The following is a 22,449-nucleotide window of genomic DNA, read 5'->3' as shown; positions in this document are numbered from 1 at the left end:
CCAGCTGTGATTTACAACCTGATAGCAATATGTTTGGACTACCAAGAAATATATTGGTAAATTATATTAATCATGCATTGAACCGCATCCATCTACTCTGGAAACAATGCCTTTGTGTACGCCATGGAATGTTGAGTCAAATAGAACATATATATTTTTTAAACCTCTTATAAAGTTGGTTTTGTCGCATAAACTGGGAATTTGATATGTTTTACTGATATTATGATGATTTGTTTCTTTCATATCTGCAAAGTAGTTAAAACTCTGTCAGTTCCACTTTAAAAAGAAGATGAAGAACGAGCTACAGGATGAAAAATACCAGCATTGTGACACAGGTACAGCCAACTAGCGCCAGCTAACGCTACCTAGCAAGAAAAAGTTTTCAAAAATATTATATATTTTTTGACTAATCTATATAATATTGTCTGTAACTGTATCAATTTCCCACCATCCCTAGTTGAAAGGTTGCGTATGGGGTAATGAGGGCGTTTGTGGTGTGTGTTTGTGTGTGCGTGAGGTCATTTCCCCTCGCCATGGCTGTGAATCATAGGCACAAACAGGGGGAAACAGGAGACAGGGCAGGCATCTTAAACGTGTATGATTACATATTTGTGATCATTTCTGAGTGGTCCCTGCAGCGTACCATCGCAAATATGTGATTGAACCAGTAGTAACAGAACATTTGATGTAACAAACGCGTCTAAACAGCATTGTTGTCTGAAAAGCACCTAAACAATATTTTGTACTGATGGGAAATAAAAGGTCTTTACAACTTTATTTCTCAATTTCACCTTTTATTGTTTAGAAAAGAGACGCGTTTCAGCTAAGCTAACAACAGCTAAATTCTTTATGATGGCAGCCATGTTTGTTTATGTTTGACAAGCGAAGCATGGTGGTGGCAGCATCATGCTGTAGAGATGTTTTTCAGCGGCAGGGACTGGGAGACTAGTCAGGATTGAGGGAAAGATAAACGGAGAAAAGTACAGAGAGATCTTTGATGAAAACCTGCTCCAGAGCACTCAGGACCTCAGACTGGGGCAAAGGTTCACCTTCTAACAGGACAACGACCCTAAGCACACAGCCAAGACAACGCAGGAGTGGCATCGGGACAAGTCTCTGAATGTCCTTGAGTGGCTCAAGCAGAGCCCGGACTTGAACCCGATCTAACATCTCTGGAGAGACCTGAAAATAGCTGTGCAGCGACGCTCCCCCTCCACCTGACAGAGCTTGAGAGGATCTGCAGAGAAGAATGGAAGAAACTCCCCAAATGCAGGTCTGCCAAGCTTGTAGCGTCATACCCAAGAAGACACGAGGCTGTAATCGCTGCCAAATGTGTTTCAACAAAGTACTAAGTAAAGGGTCTGAATACTTATGTTAATGTGTTATTATTTATTTATTTTTTATAAATTTGTTTAAAAAAACTAAAAACCTTTTTTTGCTTTGTCATTCTGGGGTATTGTGTGTAGATTGATGAGGATAAAAAAAAAAAGATTTTAGAATAAGGCCATAACGTAACAAAATGTGGAAAAAGTCAAGGGGTCTGAATACTTTCCGAATGCACTGTACATACATACTGTGTGCTACAGTAGAAACGATAACACGATATACAGAAACTATAATGATAACGTAATAAGGCACTTACTTTGATAGGAACGCACACGTCCAAAGTTATTATTAGTAAGGAAAACAACATTGAAGGCAATGCGGGTGCCAGCCGGAAAATGTACCAGGGGGCAAAAAGTTATTTTCTGACTGGAGATGCGCAAATGCCTGCATACTTGATCTGGGGAAACTCTGGGGAAGTGCTTAGGCTCTCCTCGAAGAGAGAAGTTTGTTCAGCTCAGCAAAGCCTCAAACAGAAATTGTCCGCAACAGTGAAATGGGCTTCTTCTTTGTGAATTAATGAGGAGGCAGAACACACCTCAATTCAAACTGTTGTTAGAAAATAAAACTTGTTATAAATATCCTTTGAAATGGACAAGTTGAAACATAGCCTATAGATAATTAGCAGGCAGCATGCCTTGGTTTGAGGCAGCGTAGGTTAACTCTCCTTTTGCATAACAATCCCACTTTGAACAGTGAGTGTATTCTGACATTACGCGCAAAAAATCCGTCCAATAGGCTTCATTTGTTTTTGCCCGATTGAAAATGTATTCTGGCATTTTATTTTTTACGATATTACATCGATTCTATGACTCCAAGTATCGATGGTGATAAATCGTGATACATATAGAATAGCAATGCATATCATATCGGGACACCTAAGTATCGTGATAATATTGTGGTAAAGCGAGAGTGCTATTAGCCTACACTCGGGAAGCTATTAAAGCCTACACAGGCTTTGATGCCTATGATTCTTTTTTTGAATGGAAAAGTAAACAAAGTTTGTAGGCTACTTTGTAAAGACAGAAAAGATGGGTTAACATGTAGCCTAGTGAATGGAGAGGTCAGAGAGCTAGGCAGCCAGACACTTCCGAAGACCGTGGGCTACTCGGCCTGGATGGTGGACTGGCGAAAAGGAACAGGGATGTGCAGCGGACACTGTAGCCTACTTGTATGAAAGGCAGAGACGTGTACGTCTACAATCTATTTTTACAGGAGGTTAAAAAAAAAAATGGGGTTAAGGTTATAGTGTATAATTTCCGACATAAGTGAGGACTCTTCATCCCCTATCAGTAGATTACATTTCTTCCAAGGAGGGTTCAGAAGCTAATTTCTTATCCAGAAAGACGAAAGTGGGCTATTTCTGACAATGGCGGGGGTTTACCATTCCAACAACCACTTAACAGCCAGTCACTTCAGCAGCTAGTCACAATAACTGTCTGTCCCCACTATAAAGTCCCCACTCCCCACTATACAACCCCCTCATAACCCTGAGAGAAAAAGCTCCTATGACTTCACATAGCCTCCTAAAACAGCACCAATGCCAAATACTGTAGTAACAGTCTACTACACATCTTTATCTGGACGGTACCTTATGCTGTACAATGTTAACAGAGTCTTGCCATATAAGTGCTGCTAGAAGAAATGGTGCTATAAAGAACCAAACAGGGGTTCTATGGCTTGGTTCATATGGCCCTCAAAATGTTCTATAAGATCAACAAAGCACCCTTCTTTTTAACAGTGTGGAGTGCAGATACAACCTCCACAGAGTAAGTGGGCTTTAGTTTTCCACAAGTTCATCAAAAGCTGCCGCGTCAAGGAAAACCGATCTCCTTTGTGTCTGCCATCAAACAGGAAATAGACAGGAAGTAGCTGTCGCAGGAAGTCCAAACACGAGACCTGGAATATCGACCGTTACCGTGCCGACCACAGGAAGTCGTCCAATTGGAGCACAGCACAGGGAGGGAACATTAAAGAATGTACACCAGTCAGCAACATTACTTGTCTGTTACTATGCAGTTATTACTTTCTTAGAAACCTGTGTAGCCTATATCGGCAGTTGGTAATGTCTGATTCAAAACACTGGGTTACTTCGCTGAGAAATAACTAGATATATTTTAGCAGTGGCTTTCAGAGGTAACATTTTTGTTCAGTTGCTCACTATGCCAATTCATGTTGGACTACTTATTTTCCAATGCAGTACGAACATAAATTAAGTCAGACCAAAGTATACCAGAAATGTTGTCACTCCCATTGATTGTGGCTAATGAATTCACACGTTACTAGACTAATGAGCCATAGTGCCCAGAGCCAGTATGTAAAGCTGAAGCATCTTCTGTTGGTCCTTCCATTGGGCCCAGTCTCCAGCCTGGAGGCCCCTGCATTGTGATGTAACTGAGACAAACGTTGAACACTAAAGTTAGACCGTGAGATCTTGTTGCAAAGAGAGAGTGAGACGAGAAAGAGATAGAGAGAGCATTGGGACCTAGTCAGTGATCCAGTGCCAGACAGGAAAGCAGAAAACACAGATGCCTTTGGTCAAAATGTGTCATATTAGAGGAAACCATTTAGTGAGTGTGTATGTGTCCGTACATGCTCTTATGGTCACGCTTATAGTCCTGTCCTGTGTCTAGGCTATATTTCAGTTGATCTACATCCGTGATCAGCATGCATTTTGAATGGGAGAGATTGTTTTGAATTTTCTGCATTACGTGGGCCAAACTACTGTCAGAACCATAGTAACTAGACCAAACGTGGCTGTGTGTGTAAACTAAGACGTGGTTGATGAATTGGGCCACAGTTCTCATGGTGCTGGAAAGGAGCAGTAATGTGTGTCACCAGGAGGGACAGGAAAAAAACAACCAAGTCCTGGTATGCTAATAGCCTCTATGACAGAGTAGTGAGGCGAGTGGAGCAGTTGACAGGGCTTTCCACCATTTTATACACTTGAGAAAAGCTTACAAATGACATGCTGGAAACTATAGGAGGAGCTACCTAGTCTATGTGCTGTAGGCTTAGCATAGTGTCGTGTGGCCATTGAACGTGAGAATCCTTGGCTCCCAAGGCTAGCTACAGCATAACCTCTCTCTCTCCCTCTCTTGCTCTCTCTCTGTCCATTATTACCATACACAGACCGAGTGTAGCCCAATTAAAAAAACTTCCTTAGAGAGTTGGAGTCAGTCAACCGGCTGGAATTACTGACTTCATAGGGCTGCTGCTGCCTACTGGCCAAGGCCAAGCCTTTCCCCCAACTACAATGGTAGCAGCTTTTAATATAGGCTACGTGTTGCCTGTCATCCAGAAACGGTACTCTGAATGTTTTCTGTTCACAATAGGTTACATTCTAATTACAACCACCCACTAACTGTGTTATTGTCAAATCACATGGAATAATCTAATTAAGCAATAAGGCCTGAGGTATATTTATTTTACTAGGCAAGTCAGTTAAGAACAAATTCTTATTTTCAATGACAGCCTGGGAACAGCTGCCTTGTTCAGGAGCAGAACGACAGATTTTTACCTTGTCAGCTCGGGGATTCGATCTTGCAACCTTGCGGTTACTAGTCCAACGCTCTAACCACTAGGCTACCTGTATATGGCCAATATATGTACAACGGCTAAGGGATGTTCTTACGCGCGACGCATCACGGAGTGCCTGGAAACAGCCCTTAGCCATTGGCCATATACCACAAACCCCCGAGGTGCCTTATTGCTATTATACACTATATACAACGTAATTAGAATAGTAGAAAGTATTTGTTTGTCATACCCATGGTATACAGTCTGATATACCACGGCTTTCAGACAATCAGCATTCAGGGATCAAACCACCCAGATTATAATACTGTTTAGATGTTCCAACAACCTGTATAGGGCCATGTGGCCATTACTGTGAACATCAGGAGCCAGCTGCAGTTACTGATCAATCAAATGCCACAGACGTCAATGCCGATGGGAGAATACGTACATTATCAACAACAGCAACAGCGTCCTCTGCCGTGTTCATAACAGAAAAATCGGAGATATTGGACAAACGTGCAACAGTTAGTCTGTCCATCACCTGCACTTCTCCTCGGACACAGACCGTCAATTAGAGAGCCCTGGTGTGACTAATACAATGACTAATTAGCATGTTTAATATTCGCTCGTGGTGAAGATGATGTTTCAACAAGGCTATTGAGGCCAAATAACACATTCTTAACACAGATGCTCTCTTGGCCCATCGGGAATACCGAGGTCAATTATGATAAACCCTCTGAAGATGTGCGCACTGACACAATTTGTCCAAATGTTGCATCACATTTGACACATTTCCACCCCAATATTCAGAAAACAAAAAAAGGCGCCACCCACCTGAGCCGAAGGCTTTGGCCACAAGCCATGTCAAACTACAGTATATTTTGGCCCTTGTGAAATCATAGTGATCAAAAGCCTTGATCGAGGGGACGATAAAGGTTCGCCTCAACCCCTTGGTATCTGCCGCATCACTCATCTTCACGCCTGGCTCGCTCGGCCTCCTTTACAGAGAGGGAGATGGTCGGTTAGCTCGTGGAATTCTACCGGTGGCAGATGACATCCCGTCCAAAGGAATTCGATGCAGCAAAACTGTTCTTTCCGTTCAAACTTTAAATGCGTTATCTAGCCAAATACCGACTGGACACCGTTATAATTCCTCACACTCAGATATGTTGTGGCTCCTTCCCGTGGTCCTTATAAGTTAACCGTTTTTATTTCCAAGTGTCCGATACTCTCAGTACGAGACGAGAATTCCAGCCAGGCAACTGCAGTAGTTTTGGGGATTTTCATCCATTGATTCCCTGACATTATCTTCAGGTTGCCAAGCATACAGTGGCTATGTCTATCTACGAAACGGGTCGCGCATTTGTCCGACTTCTATTCGCTGGAATAGTTCAATTATAAGTTATAAGTAAACGGAAAAGGTTGTCCTTGTCCAGAATTGTTCATCATAACTGTTTGTATTTTTTCCTCTCCCTCGATCACGGCGGCGTCTCCCCTGCGCTTTTCCTGCGGCACTGGCCTCAAAGGCGAGCGCCCCCAGAGCGCATGCGCGGTCCACCCATAACTTCCACAGACACAGTGCTGGATACAGTGTATCAAGTATCTTGTGAAATTCCCGCGGTACGTGTTTCCTCTGCACTTGGAACGCCAGTAGAGGTCTACGCTCAGTATCCCCCAAAATCTCTATAAATCTAAGTCTACTACAACAATTACTTTTGATCTTGTTATGCTGCGCTGAATGATACTTGTTTGCCAGCATGGTTACTTTTGGTCGTGTACTCCATGTGATTAGGAGCTTGGATTACTTACAATAACTGTGTGATGACCTAAAGAGGACGTATAGGGTGGTATACTGTATTAATCAAAGCAGGGTGAATCTCAGTGCTGTGAAATTATATTCTCTAATCTTTATTTAACCTTTCGCTACTATAATAATAATATATGCAATTTAGAAGACACTTTTTATCCAAAGCATGCATACGTTTTCTTATCGTGTTAGTCTCATCACGGTAACATATCTTTTTCAAATCTTTGGGAATAGGACTGGAGATTCTCGTTGGAGATGTAGCAAGCAGAACATGAGAGGTTTGAGGTTAAAGGCAGGGATGAGGTGTTCTGATCCTGAATCAGTGGCTTGGGTTCAGGGCAGAGAAGTCTTTGGGTGAAGACAGTTAAAACAATAAGGCATTTCAGACAGGAAGGGGTGGGGTTTCTGGCCGCCCAAGTTGTTGCCCCGCCTTCTTTCTTTAAGACCTGTCACACTGCCTTTTAAATTCAAGTTTCAAGTTGGTTTAGTTGTTCTATACATATGATGTCCATGGAGTAAGTACACAGTGCAACGAAACGCTTACTTCACCACTCGACAATGCAACAACAAAAGGAAAGTAAGTGAATGAAAGAGTAATAACAATAAAAGATCAATGAATGAAAATAGGATACAAATTTAGCAGTCATTTTATTCAGAGAAGACTCACACCTGGCGTACAGCTCTTCACCCCTCTCTCTCCCCTCTCTCATTCTCTCTTTCTATGGCTCACCCTCTTTCAGACACAAATGGAAGTAATTTACTCTGCTTTCCCATAAATGCTCCTCCCACTCTTTACACACACACACACACACACACACACACACACACACACACACACACACACACACACACACACACACACACACACAAAAAGGGCGGCAGGTAGCCTAGCGGTTAGAGCATTGGGCCAGTAACTGAAGGTCGCTAATTTGAATCCTAGAGCCGACAAGGTGAAAAATCTGTCGATGTGCCCGTGAGCAAGACACTTAAATCTTATCGCTCCCCGCTGCTGATAATGACTGACCCTGCAGTGACCCCACTCTCTGAGGCTGTCTTAGGGGAAATTGGGATATGCATAAAACACATTTTGAAATAAGCGTCTACCAAATTCTTCTACAGACACGCATTGCATAGTTTTTTTTGTTACTGCTAGTATAATTTCAGCACTACAGTGAAGAATATTGTGCAACACATATAAAATAGATGTCACATGGGCCTATTAGCTGCAGGCTTGTCCACAATAGATAGTCCATTTTAGTAGCTGCTCTGTTCCAGAGTGAGTGGACACATTTGCATACTGGTCCCCCATGGGAATCAAACGCACAACCCTGGCTTTGCAAGCACCATGCTCTACCAACTTCCTATTTGCAATGACGGCCTACCCCGGCCAAGGCTGGGTCAATTGTGCGCCGCCCTATGGGACTCCCAATCACGGCCGGTTGTGATACAGCCTGGAATCGAACCAGGGTCTGTAGTGACACCACTGAGGTGCCTTAGACCGCTGCGCCACTCAAAAACCAAGGAAAAAGGCAGTAACTGCCATCACACATGTCAGTTAGTGCCTTTTACCTTGGTTTCACTGAGCTTTGGGCTGCAGTGTCTACGGTTGACCTTGGTTTCACTGAGCTTTGGGCTGCAGTGTCTACGGTTGACCTTGGTTTCACTGAGCTTTGGGCTGCAGTGTCTACGGTTGACCTTGGTTTCACTGAGCTTTGGGCTGCAGTGTCTACGGTTGACCTTGGTTTCACTGAGCTTTGGGCTGCAGTGTCTACGGTTGACCTTGGCTTCACTGAGCTTTGGGCTGCAGTGTCTACGGTTGACCTCTGTATTATTTATTGTTCTTTGCTGATACAAGTATCAAACTATATGACACTGAAGGCAGTAACTGCCATCTAGGGTCAAAGGTCATATCAGAGGTCAGGGTCAATATGAATAAAAAAAATTACCTAATAGGAAGACAACAGATAACCACATCTCCAATGATCTGCCTACAATTGATCTGGCTGGACAATAAAACAACTTTGAAGTAATTTTTCTCAGTTTCACTCTATGAGCAGTTACTGCTCTGTTGCTTGGTAGGGCAGTATAGTGGTGTTACCTGGATGATTGTGCAGTTTACAGTCCTTTTCCGCAATACTCACACACTGATATGTTACATCATTGCCTCCCAGTGGGCAGTATTGGTACAAACAGCTTCTAACTTTGATGGGACTTTTTTATTCAATGCCCATTAGATGGCAGTCCTTAGCTACTTTTTCCAAGAAAACGTCCACATCAGTGATCCTACAGAACTCAGTTTGGATATCTGTTCCTGAATGCTTCAACACCGCCAACGGGAATGGCGTATTCTGTTGAACATGCGGCATTTACAGAACAGTGTGTATAATGTGTTGTGGTGTGTGAAGTATTTTGAGAAAGTTTGCACTGCAGATAAAGTGTGGATACAGCTTGATGGAATAATAAGACTGACTTTCTATGGGGTCAAATTAAGAAAACTGCTAACAAGAACAAAATGAGAGAGATCCTCAACCCCACAGTAGCCATAATAACCCCTTATATAAGAACTTAGATCTGGGTATTTTTAAACATGGAGAGAACCTCCTAGCCTGTATTTACCAGGGGTGGGTCTACTGGGTCGTACAGGACAGAGGACAGGGCTACCATCAGCTCTCTGGCAGATATGGGTGTACACGTTCCTGTTCTGGTGGGGATCCTGTCCTTGCTAAAGCATGGTTTGACCACTATATAGAGAGATGATTCTATTGGGACAGTGGTTAGCGCCTGCTTTAGTGTGTTTTAATCTCTTGGCTCTGTACTTTTTTAACTGTAAACCGACACTATTTTACACCATAGAGAAATCATATCAATCTTAACATGCACACACACATGCAGGTGTGCATGTGCTCACACACACACACACACACACACACACACAAAAGGACTACAGCTTCAGGATCCTCCTCACACTCTTACTCATTACATAACTTTGCCAACTCATCAGTTCTTATTAGGGTTAGTCCCTTTACAAAGTGACACATTCTCCTAGCAGATGTGTTACTCAGCCTTGCAGTCAGATGTCCTTAAGCCTGAGGCTCCACACTGTAGCTCTACAGCACAAACAGGCAACAAATGCCACTTCTGCAGTTTCATAGCCTTTAGTGGAGCCATTTCAGCATCGTATGGCTTAGGCTATAACAGGTCATCTTTGTTTAGGCCTATAACAGTTTATTATATGCAATACCACTATTATTACATTAACTATCAGTCCACACACACAACGGACATACAATGCACCCACATCATGCACTTGATAGAAAATGCAATCAGCGAATAATCAACAACACTTTTTGAATTAGTCAAACTTGTAAAGCTTTCTCATTGTCGTTTGTATGTAATAACAGATTACATGTTAATACCTTGCTAATATGCTAAATTGACCAAATGAAGCCTACATGGTCTTACATAGTATATTATTGTGACATTGTGGTGTATGTTGTGTACGTTCTGAGCGTGGGAGAGAGATCTGGGGGGCGAGCAGCTAGGGGTCACGTATAAGAGGCTTTGGTGGAGACGTGAAAAGGGGGCCCGTTTCTTGGTAAGAGACATGGATTAGGATAAAAGAGGTATGAGTGGGGGATGCTCTCTTTCTTTATCTGTCTTGCTCACTCTCTCCATCTCTCCCACAGTCACTGCATCGTCCCCATTCAACATGAGATAGAGGTACAATGACAGACATAGATAGAGAGCGAGAGAAAGGGTTACAAAGACAGGAAGAAGGGATCGAGAGAGAGAAGGATCAAGAGAGAGAGGGCAGTGTTGAGACCTCGTGCGACCGATATTTTGCCTCTTTAGAATGCAGCATAAGAGAGTGGCCACAGAGGAGCCTGCTCTTCCCAGGTCCTCATTCGTCACACATGCTAAGAGAATTTAACACACTCACTCCTGACAGGCCACAACACATCATCACACACACACCATCATACACACATACTGAGACAAGCACTCACATATACACACACTATCATACACACGCACACACAAGCTCATGTATTCACACGCATATATATATATATATATATATATATATATATATATATTATATATATATATACACACACATGCAAACACACAGGCAAACACACACACACAAATCTCCATTTCTTTATGTGGAAAAACAACCCATCCTAACGGTTAAGCAAGAGAGCCAAAGATGAATAATTTAATGAAGGAGAAGATAGCTAGTGATTACGGCATGCTAAAATGCCTCATTGATTGTTACTGAGATACAAAACAAATGCTATCGTGGACGACTACTAAGCTTGCGTTCTATCTAGCACAAGGCTTATAACATAGCTTTGTAAACAGAACACTACAGTGCAATTTCCATTTAGGCTTATTGCTACACGTGCATTGGGCCTGCTTCTGACGTTACTGCTACCATGTAGCACTGTACTGTACCACAGGAGAGTAAAAACCCACACGCTTGGTAGGTGGCAAACGCCTGTATGTTTGGGCCCTATTTTTCCAATGAATGACACATCTTCATATGTAACACCTGCGTTCATTTTCCAACTGTAGACAGGAAACCATAGACCTCATGTTATCTGCATACACACTAGACACTGATCGCCTCAAATAAAACGGCAAAGTAAAAAACTCACTAGTTGTACATTTTTACTTGTAGCCTACATAAATAAGCACATCATTGGTGTGTTAGTATCCGTGTTATGTAACCAGTCATCAACCACTGGGGATGGAGAAATATGTGATAATAATTCAAGAAATGATGATATTTTGATATGGAGCTTAAACATCATGTATTTTAAGTAGGGTAAATCATGCGCTCAAATGTAATTAATAGCATTTATGTATATGTGTTTATAAGAACGACCATTAAATCAACAGCAGACACAAATGAAGCAGGCCCGGGGACGTGACTTGAGAGAAATGGAATGAGAAGACGTGCGTTCTGTACCACGCTACGCTATGCTTGGATGAGCATGTAGGCCATGCCAACAACAATGCATAATATACCCTCTGGTGATAGGGCATGTACACACAAATGCCCAAAATTGTGCGTGCGCGCACACACACACACACGGATACACGTAGCACACACACACGCGCGCTTGGTGATAGGGCATGGAACCGCTTCTGCTCATATCTAGAGATACTGTTACATCAGTGTGACAGCAAGGACTTTAGCCCCAGAGGAATCAGCCAGCTCTCGTCTGTGTAATGGTAAATTCACAATGAATCAAATGGCTTACATTCTCAACAGTCATTGTTTATTTCAGTGTTTTGGGAGGTTATTCTCTATTTCGAGAAGAGAAAAAAACGAACTGTTCATTTAAACACTATTCGTTATTGACGTCTTTTTAGGGTGACATGGCAATCAAAAAACATTCCTGCTTGATCCAAAAAGCTTTGAATTTGCAAAGGCAATTTACATGTTACAGCTCCATCTAAACCATTTTTTATAGAGTGCAATTATTTAGTAATCAACTAAATCACAATCTTCAATGGACACCACAGTTATTTGAATCAGGCATGCTATTGTTGCGCTAAAATGATAGCCTGCACTTTACGGCTCTCCAGGACCGGAGTTAGTCACTGCCATTCACGACACACATTTAAGAGCTTATTCCCAATCCCCATCCATCACTCTCGTCCCTCTCCAAGCAACTCCGGATGTGGTTGTACAGCAGATGCACATAACCAAAGGATGTCAAGGATTGAACGATCTGAAAGCGAGAGGGAAGTCATTACATATTCCTATTTCCTACCACCCTCAGTTCAACATAATCACCACAATTAGAAGACATCTGCAGTGAATCCAGATCTGTAGTATGTGTGTGCGTGCGCATGCACGCCTGAGTGTTGTGTGTGTGTGCGCGTGTGCATGCGTGCATGTGTGTGTATGATGAAGGCAATCAGGCGGTATTACTAGCAGCATTAACCAGGTCCCCCTCTGCGTTGGGCCTCCTCCTGAAGGAAGGCATTCCATTAGAATATCTATGATTAATTGAGATGGAGGATTTGCACGTTGCATCGCAGTAGAATGTTAACCAACCGGGAAATGTACTTCTTGGTATGGAGCCGAGGTGTTCTGTGATCTCAGTACATCTAAATGGGATGGTGTAGAGAAATGCTGTCACGTTCTGACCTTTATTTTCCCTTGTTTTGTCTTTATTTAGTATGGTCAGGGCGTGAGTTGGGGTGGGCAGTCTATGTTATTTGTTTCTATGTTTAGGTTTGTTCATTTAGCCTGATATGGTTCTCAATCAGAGGCAGGTGTTTTGCATTGTCTCTGATTGGGAGCCATATTTAGGTTGCCTGTTTTCACTGTTGGTTTGTGGGTGTTTGTCTTCCGTGTCAGTGTTTGTCGCCACACGGGACTGTTTCGGTTAGTTATTTTGTTATTTTGTATTGTGTCTTGTTTTCGTGGATTATATTAAAACATGGAAACTTACCACTCTGCGTATTGGTCCTCAGATCCTTCTCGCCTCTCCTCGTCCGATGAGGAGGAAGAGATAGACAGCCGTTACAAATGCATTATCACAGTGCTTCCTCAGTTAGCTTTTTTTGCGCGGTGACCCATCTTAAGCCTTTAATAATGTCTTCTGACCCATCAGATAAATGAGCTCATGTCTCTAGCCACATCCCAGGGTTTAGCCACAGAATTAGAATATCTCTACCGTCCCTCCTGACCCATCATTTGGTAAACACTGCATCAACACTAGCTGGGTATTAAATTGAACACGTGCAAATTTCTTACATTGGATTCCCCTTCACTCTCTGCTGGCTCAAGTCCATCAGACTTTGTCGCCATTACGATCTTCATCAACCACAATCATCAAGTATTTTACTACTAAAAATGACAGCTGACATACAGGTTCGCACTAACAGCTGAAACTGAGCGGAGTCTTCATCAACTCGGCCTCATCCTGATGAGGGGGTAGAGTACATTTCATCAACAAAGCAGTGGGAGACATCATTCTTACTTAGTGCTGGTATGGCACTGATATGGTTAAATCCCTGGGTGTAATACGTTGCCATGGAAATCTACGTTGCACCTCATTCAGACACACTCCCCGGTGCGTACGATCAGTGACAAAGGAAGCTGTGAGAAACAGTTAACGCATATGTTTCTTAATGACAGCAATTAACTAAATTGATTGAAGGCGCATCAATTTCTTCTCTACTGTCAGTACAAACACACATACACATATGCAATGCAAAGAGGCATGAACATGCGCACACACACACACACACACACACACACACACACACACACACACACACACACACACACACACACACACACACACACACACACACACACACACACACACACACACACACACACACACACACACACACACACACACACACACACACACACACACACACACACACACACACACACACACTGCTATTTCCATGAGAATAAAGTCTGAAGTTAGGAAAGTGAAAGGAAAGAGATTAGAGGTTTAGAGGAAAGATAACTAAGGCTGTTTCCCTCATTTGAATACTCAACCTTGATCTAAAATTAGACAGTACCAATCTAGGTTTTACCTCTGAGAGCATCTTCCTTTCCATTAATTATGCATGTTCCCCTACACATTTACACCAGAGATAATGCAGCATGATTGGAAGAGGGAGACGTACCAAATGGCTTATGCCTTCCTCAGATGGCTCCATCACTTTGCATGGTGTTTCATCAGTTTACTATGAGACTCTTTCATTTCACTGCATTGAATGCATTTTCCGAACAGAATTCTGATCTAACAGATTAAACATCAGCGAACAGTGTAATCAAAATGTTGTGGTATTAAATCAAATGCAAATAAAAACCTATAGCATCAAGTAATAGGGCAGGGACTTAATACAAGCTGGGTGCGATACAGACAGACTGCTGTTGCAGAGTTTGGAGAAATGTGTTGAAATGTGTTGGATCACCATGGATACCAGTGAAAGTTTTAACTACAGAGATCCCATGAGGTTATTCATATTATCCCTGTCTGTTATAGCTGTCTCCCCACCAATAATTCACTAAGGAGGCTATACCACACCTTAGGTTGTGTGTGTGTGTGTGTGTGTGTGTGTGTGTGTGTGTGTGTGTGTGTGTGTGCGTGCGTGCGAGCGAGAGAGCAAATGAATAAGAGAGAGCATTGTGAGTGATACCGTACCTTCAGAATTAGAAAAGCAGTTTTGCATCCACCCTCACCTCACAAATACCACACAAAAGCTGAGAAGAAAATCCTGCTTGTGACACTCATTCACAGCTCCTTCACCCTTGACCCTGTCAAAGTAACGTATCATAAGAGTGCTGAGAGGTAACATGAGAAAGCTTTGAGGAATATCAATTCGGCTGAGCACTAAGCGCCCCGGAGGATCTGAAGTCAGAATTATCCATGCACCATTTCCCACCACTCTGCCATACACACATTATCTTTGCACTCTTACACACTCAGCCACAGACACAGACATACTCTCCTTCCCTTGACAGCACATCATACTGACTTTCTTTACTGTATTATTTGGTTTTCTGGCCTATGAATATATTGATTCTAGAAGGCTCCTGATTGTGACATATTCAAAATATACTAGGCTCATCTTTCAATTTCTTTCATAGAAATGTCGCAATTCTCCACACAGCCTTTTTTCTGTAACTAAATCACATGAATTATATCCACAGGGATTACATCCAAGGGACTTTTAAAGATGTGTTTATATTAAGAGATGAAATTATGAAAATGAATGGATTAAAGAACATCTTGCAGAATCTCATGAGTCATGCCAACATTAATATATTCTCCGTTCTATGTTTCTATTAATATATTCACTTCACCCCACCCGATTTCTCTCCGCGAATTCTTTACGCACGAAGTTCCCCCCACTCACCCCTCGCCTTCCCCCTTACTTGTCCAATGAGAAACAGATATTTTAGTAAACTACAGTGTCTCGTCCAATCATGACAGTCCTGTTGAGCCATGTGACCTGAATCCCCTCCCTCCTGTCTCAACACAGGCCGGGTGGACTTCGATTCCGACGTGGGCAGCACAGAGATACTACGAGATGGGATGCAGTGAGAATGCCGCTGTGGCAGACTTCAAGGAATCCGTCTACAGTTGAGAATAGATGCTCAATATCAAATAACATATTTATTTTTAAAAGAGCTTTCATCCAGCTGCTTTGCAGGAATGGAAATGATTCGTAAGTATTGCAATTCTTTATTTTGGGACTATATTTTCAATGTTTTTTGTTTATTTTCAAGGACATTTATACGCATGTTTCGAATAAAAAAAATCGATAAAAACATATTCCAAATCATGTAGAATATTGTTTATATCCAGAAATCAGGAATTGTAGGCTATTGTTTATAACGGATGCAGGATAGTTACGGTTTCCATGCGTTTAACGCACACCGCCTTCTCTGAAGCTACGTTGTCGTTGAGAGAAAATGAGTAAGCTATATCAATGCAATGAAACTATCTGTTGCTATGATTTAACCGTTAACCATGGAGACTGGTCGGTTTAGCACTTCCTTTAATAAATTAATAAGTGCGCTTAAACTCGGTGACCTCTAGGAGGGTGCTTATCCGCCCGCCAGTCTGGGATCCGCACGCTCGAGCTCCCGTTATTGGCGGCTATAAAGAACCGGGACAACTCGTGAGCACGTCTCGAAATTATATCCGCACCTATGCTGCCTATAGCGTATTATGCATGTCCGAATAATTGCTCACTATCTATTTGATAAGGATTCTGGCACATCTGCGCACATCGACCAATGCAACTTTTTCGTAAAGTTCTGGATCAGCCTATTATGCCTTTGTCCATATGTAGAAAGATTTTCTCTGTTTGTTTGGGTTTAATCTAATCCAATACATCAACATTCATTTAAACTTCAACCATTGTTTGAATAAATAGGCTATATTTTTCTCCTCTCAAAGTGCGGGTTGCAATTGAGTCGGAGAAACCTCAGCATTTTAATCAGGGTGTGAACTCTGGAAGCTATCAGTTGACAGAATACAGATGTGCAGTACAGGAGTTACATTAAACCCGTCTGGCACAATGAGCAATGGATTTTATGGAAGCTCATTCCCGCCACAATTGTTTTTTTTAAATGTCTGTACTATCTCAACATTTCGAGATATGTAAAATCAAGAGTTTCGAGATAGTATCTCACATTTTTGGGGATAGTTTACATTTTTTGCCGGATAGTATCTCAAAATGTGGAGATAGTATCTCAACATCTTTAGATAGTAAGTCGAAATGTCGAGATACCTACTGTAAATCACAATATGGGATAGTAAAACATACATATAGTATATGTGTCCTCATTTGGAGCATTATTTCCATCTATCCACGTTGCAGACATCGACACAGCAGGTTCGCTGGAAAACGTATGGCGAGCTGGCATTTGCCCCCACTCTTAATCTGCGCTTCAGTCTGATCAACTGTAGCCTACCGATAACAACCACAGCTGCAGGTAGCCCAGAGAAGCATATTAACTGATTATAAAAAAAAATCTGGTCCCATCATAGCCCATATAAAATCGTTTTACAGCTGATTTATTACTGTCATAACCTACAACTAAGGTCCGGAGTTTAACCTAGTTAGGTTAGCCTACCAGATCGCGAAAAACTCTGGGCCCCAGGAAAACACTCCTGTGATGACACCTCTGAAATGACCACACAATGTTACAAATGAAGAAACATGTCCTATAAGTTTGAGAAAGTATATTGAATGTTTTACTTAGGCATCTTGACATTTCGACTTGGTATCTCGCAATTTTGAACTAGTATCTAGAAATGTTGAAATTATGAGATGGTATCTAGAAATCTTGAGATAGTATTGCTTTTTTATTTTTTTAAATGGGGCCAGAATGGGCTTCTAAAGAATTCAAATTAACCATCCCATCCATAACAAGAGTTTATCAGGGCCATAATAAAGTCAAACCTTTAGAGAGCCTCATGGTCTGGACACACCAGCTTTGTCTACAGTATATATCATACACATCCCCCGACCAACCGCAGCCAAGCAGAGGAGAGACACCTGAAGTCCAGACGAATGATCAACAGAGTCTCCCTCCTTCGGTCTGTCAGTGACCACCCCCTCCCTCCCTCTCTTCGGTTACCGGCACAGTCACAGGTCAGTGCACAATGTTCTCTAGTTGGTGCACCGCATTGAGCGCAGAGTGGTGGCGCGGCGGGCACACCTACGCAGACTCAGTAAGGTCCGCATAAAAATAATTTGCTAGAGTTAGGCTAGATAAAATCAAATAAGAGCCTTAGGGTACGATACTTTCATGAATTAATGAGTGTAGTTGACAAAATGCCCACGTACAAGGAGGAGAGCTTCTTGCGCACTGCGTGTCCCCCAAAGTTTTTGAGATTGGAGGCAAAATAGGACCCATGTTGTGCTCTAATTGCAGGATTTTAACTGATATGCTACGGGTTATTAGGCTACTGTTTTGTTACCATCTGTCTGACTGTAGCCGACTCACTTCAAAATGTAGGAAGAAACGCAGAAATGCACATTTTGTGGTTTTATGAATTCTTGCCAATCCATTCATGTCTCTGAAATTTGAATCTGTTAGCTATTAGTCTAGACAAAAATGGCGTATTTAGATGCATTTCTATCAGCAACTCTATTGCTTTTTACCCAGGCTACAATGCCTGCAATGCTTTTGATGCTTTTTGAAATCTAATACAAACGGCCGGAGTTCATCTCTTTGTGCCTGCATGCAGGTTAATGAGGCAATCTGCATAAATTCTTCTGCCATCTGGGTAGAGATGCTTCGTGGCAGCGGATGTTTAACGTGTGGAGTATTTCCATATAAACTTTGATGAACAAATGCGGTAATGTGGTAATGACTATTCTATTGTTGACAGTACATTATGCTACACATAATGAAAAGGACTCTGTATTTATAGCAGTAGGTAACAGTACACCAATGCGGTCTATTACTACTTACAGGGCTGGTGGTGGATGGACCATGGTTATTTGGAACTGTGCAGAGCAGGCCAGAGTGACTGAACGATATTGATTGGTGCAGAGATGATGGTCTGAGATACTGTATCCTTACTTCCTCTATCCTCTCTGGGCTAAGTTACAAATAATTCATTTTAGCCTCGTCTGTTGTCTGCACAGAAACGACAGAGTAGGACATCCTAATTATTCAAGATGTAGAGGAGCAGTGTGTGCGTATGTGTGTGCACTGTAAAAGTGGGACTGCACTGTTGTTCATCTGATGTGTTTTTTCTGATTGTTATGATCCAGAATTAGGATTTGGTTCGTTCAACCTGTTCTATTCAACTTGTCTGAAATCAGATAGTGAATTTGACAGATCAATGTGATAATTTTTTATTGAATGAAAGCTTCTAAATTTCTGTTAACAGCTCATGCGTATTAGCATTGCATAGCAGTGGGTGCAATGAAGCGGCGGCCTATTGGAGGTGTGGCCTATTGGGGGCGTGGCTTTTGGTTGTTCTTTTTGGCAATCTGTGAGTCTGAATGTCATTCCACTTTGCTGCTATAATAGCCTCCACTCTTTTGGGAAGGTTTTCCACTAGATGTTGGAACATTGCTGCTATTGTTCAGCCACAAGAGCATTAGTGAGATTGGGCACTGCTATGGGGCAATTAGGCCTGGCTCGCAGTCGGCATTCCAATTAATCCCAAAGGTGTTCGATGGGGTTGAGGTCAGCGCTCTGTGCAGGCCAGTCAAGTTCTTCCACACCGATCTCGAAACTGTTTGTATGTCCCTCACTTTGTGCACAGGGGCATTGTCATGCTGAAACAGGAAAGGTCCTTCCCTGAACTGTTGCCACAAAGTTGGAAGCACAGAATCGTCTAAAATGTCATTGTATGCTATAGTGTTAAGCTTTCCCTTCACTGGAACTAAGGGGCCCGAACCATGAAAAACAGCCCCAGACTATTATTCCTCCTCCACCAAACTTTACAGTTGGCACTATGTATTGGGGCAATTAGCGTTTTCCTTGCATTCGCCAAACCCAGATTTGTCCGACGAATTGCCAGATGGTGAAGCGTGATTCATCACTCCAGAGAACGCATTTCCACTTCTCCAATGGCAGTGAGCTTTACACCACTCCAGCCGAAGCTTGGCATTGCGCATAGTGATCTTAAACTTGTGTGCGGCTGCTCGGCCATGGAAACCCATTTCATGAAGCTCCCGAAGAACAGTTCTTGTGCTGATGTTGCTTCCAGAGGCAGTTTGGAACTTGGTGTTGCAACCGCAGACAGATGATTTTTTACGCGCAACGTGTTTCAGCGCTCGGCGGCCCCGTTCTGTGAGCTTGCGTGGCCTACCAATTAGCGACTCCTAGACGTTTCCACTTCATAATAACAGCACTTACAATTGACAGGGGCAGCTCTAGCAAGGCAGACATTTGATGATTTGACTTGTTGGAAAAAAAGTGGCATCCTACTGTATGACGGTGTCACTTTGAAAGTTACTGACCTCCTCAGTAAGGCCATTCTACTGCCAATGTTTCTCTATGGAGATTGCATGACTGTGTGCTTGATTTTATACACCTGTCAGCATCCACTAATTTGAAGGGGTGTCCACATGCTTTTGTATATATATTGTACCGATAGAGTAATCGTAATTGCGTTTTGGTACACCAGAAGTACATTCATTTCCAATGGAACACTGTTTGTATGCGTAGACGGCTTGACAGAAACGGTTGCAGAAGGTGAATGTTGAACTTTGGTTGCACACATATCCAGTTTATGCTGCGTACAACTTTGCACAATGACGCTCTAGGTGTGATCTAGGCGTAAAGAGTAGTGATGGAGAACAAAGCTTCCTGAAGCATTGAGCATTTTCCGCCAATTGTGTCAAAAATAGGTTCATTACTTGAGGCTGTGATCAACACAGAGTACACTAGAACAGCCAAATTATTATAGATGACGTCACACAAGCCGTAGCACATGCTCAGGGTAGCCTTTTTGTCTTCTACCGAAACCAATCAGTTGGTTGTTCGACAAAACGACAAAACTAACCTTCTGACTGAATTGTTTGTAACCCAATTGAAGAACTGTGGATAGGTAATTCCAAAGTGAAAAATCTATGAAAAAAATGGGTTGTGTATATATTAGTTTGTATTTACAGTGCCTTCAGAAATGATTCATAGCCCTTGACTTATTCCACATTTTGTTGTTACAGCCTGAATTCAAAATGTATTAAATCTTTTTTTAAATCTCACCCATCTACACACAATACCCCATAATGGCAAAGTGAAGACATGTTTTTAGAAATTGTTGCAAATTTATTGAAAATGAAATACAGAAATATCTAATTTACATAAGTATTCAAACCCCTGACACGGAACCCAAACCGGCTGCGCGCGTGCGCCATCGTGCGCTATCGTGCATACATTTATTTTGTCCCCCTAAACCAAACGCGATCACGACACGCAGGTTAAAATATCAAAACAAACTCTGAACCAATTACATTAATTTGGGGACAGGTCGAAAAGCATTAAACATTTATGGCAATTTAGCTAGTTAGCTTGCACTTGCTAGCTAATTTGTCCTGGGATATAAACATTGAGTTGTTATTTTACCTGAAATGCACAAGGACCTCTACTCCGACAATTAATCCACACATAAAACGGCCAACCGAATCGTTTCTAGTCATCTCTCCTCCTTCCAGGCTTTTTCATCTTTGAACTTATATGGTGATCGCATCTAAACTTTCATTGTATTACCACGACAACCGGCAACAAAGTTTGTCTTTCAATCACCCACGTGGGTATAACCAATGAGGAGATGGCACGTGGGTACCTGCTTCTATAAATCAATGAGGAGATGGGAGAGGCAGGGCTTTCAGCGCGATCTGCGTCAGAAATAGAAAGGAGTTCTATTTTAGCCCTTGGCATCGCAGACGCTCGTTGGTGCGCGCGCAAGCAGTGTGGATGCAATAATTGAATAACATGGATTTCAAAATTTATTTTGGGACGCTCACGCACGCGATGTGTCCGGTCTGGTCAGCATGTCAGAAATAGATGTTAGAATCACCTTTGGCAGTGATTACATCTGTGAGTCTTTCTGGGTAAGTGTCTAAGAGCTTTGCACACCTGGAATGTACAATATTTGCACAATGTTCTTTTTTAAATTCTTCAAGCACTGTCAAAGGTTTGCAACAAAGGGCACCTATTGGTAGACGGGGAAAAATGATTTTAAAAAGCAGACATTGAATATCCCTTTGGGCATGGTGAAGTTATTAATTACATTTTGGATGATGTATCAATACACACAGTCACTCCAAAGGTACAGGCGTCCTTCCTAACTCAGTTTCTGGAGAGGAAGGAAACCGCTTAGGGATTTCACCATGAGGTCAATGGTGACTTTAAAACAATTACAGAGTTTAATGGCTGTGATAGGAGAAAACTGAGGACAATGTAGTTACTCCAGAACATTGTAGTTACTCTTCAATACTAACCTAATTGACAGAGTGAAAAGAAGGAAACCTATCCAGAATACAAATATTACAAAACATGAATCCTGTTTGCAACAAGGCACTAAAGTAAAACTGATAAAAATGTGGCAAAGACATTAACTTTATGTCCTGAATACAAACCATTATATTTGGGGCAAATCCAACACAACATATCACTGAGTACCACTCTTCATATTTTCAAGCAAGAGGCCAATGGTAACTTTAAAACAGTCACAGAGTTTAATGGCTGCAATAGGAGAAAACTGAGG

General features: G+C 42.1%; 1 protein-coding gene across 1 annotated transcript in view; it reads right to left on the bottom strand.

Moving 5' to 3' along the window:
• The window catches only part of camsap2b (calmodulin regulated spectrin-associated protein family, member 2b), a 64,452-nt gene extending 58,377 nt beyond the window's left edge, over positions 1-6,075 (bottom strand). The window contains exon 1 of the mRNA XM_038964246.1: positions 5,737-6,075. Within this exon, the coding sequence (XP_038820174.1) occupies positions 5,737-5,875 (139 nt within the window). The 5' untranslated portion in view covers positions 5,876-6,075. The remainder of the gene's footprint in view (positions 1-5,736) is intronic.
• Positions 6,076-22,449: the final 16,374 nt, after the last annotated feature.

The sequence above is a fragment of the Salvelinus namaycush genome, chromosome 25 (assembly GCF_016432855.1).
Source record: "Salvelinus namaycush isolate Seneca chromosome 25, SaNama_1.0, whole genome shotgun sequence".
Lineage (NCBI taxonomy): Eukaryota > Metazoa > Chordata > Actinopteri > Salmoniformes > Salmonidae > Salvelinus > Salvelinus namaycush.
The sequence above is the reverse complement of the archived record's forward strand: the minus strand, read 5'-3'. Positions and strand labels throughout refer to the sequence as shown.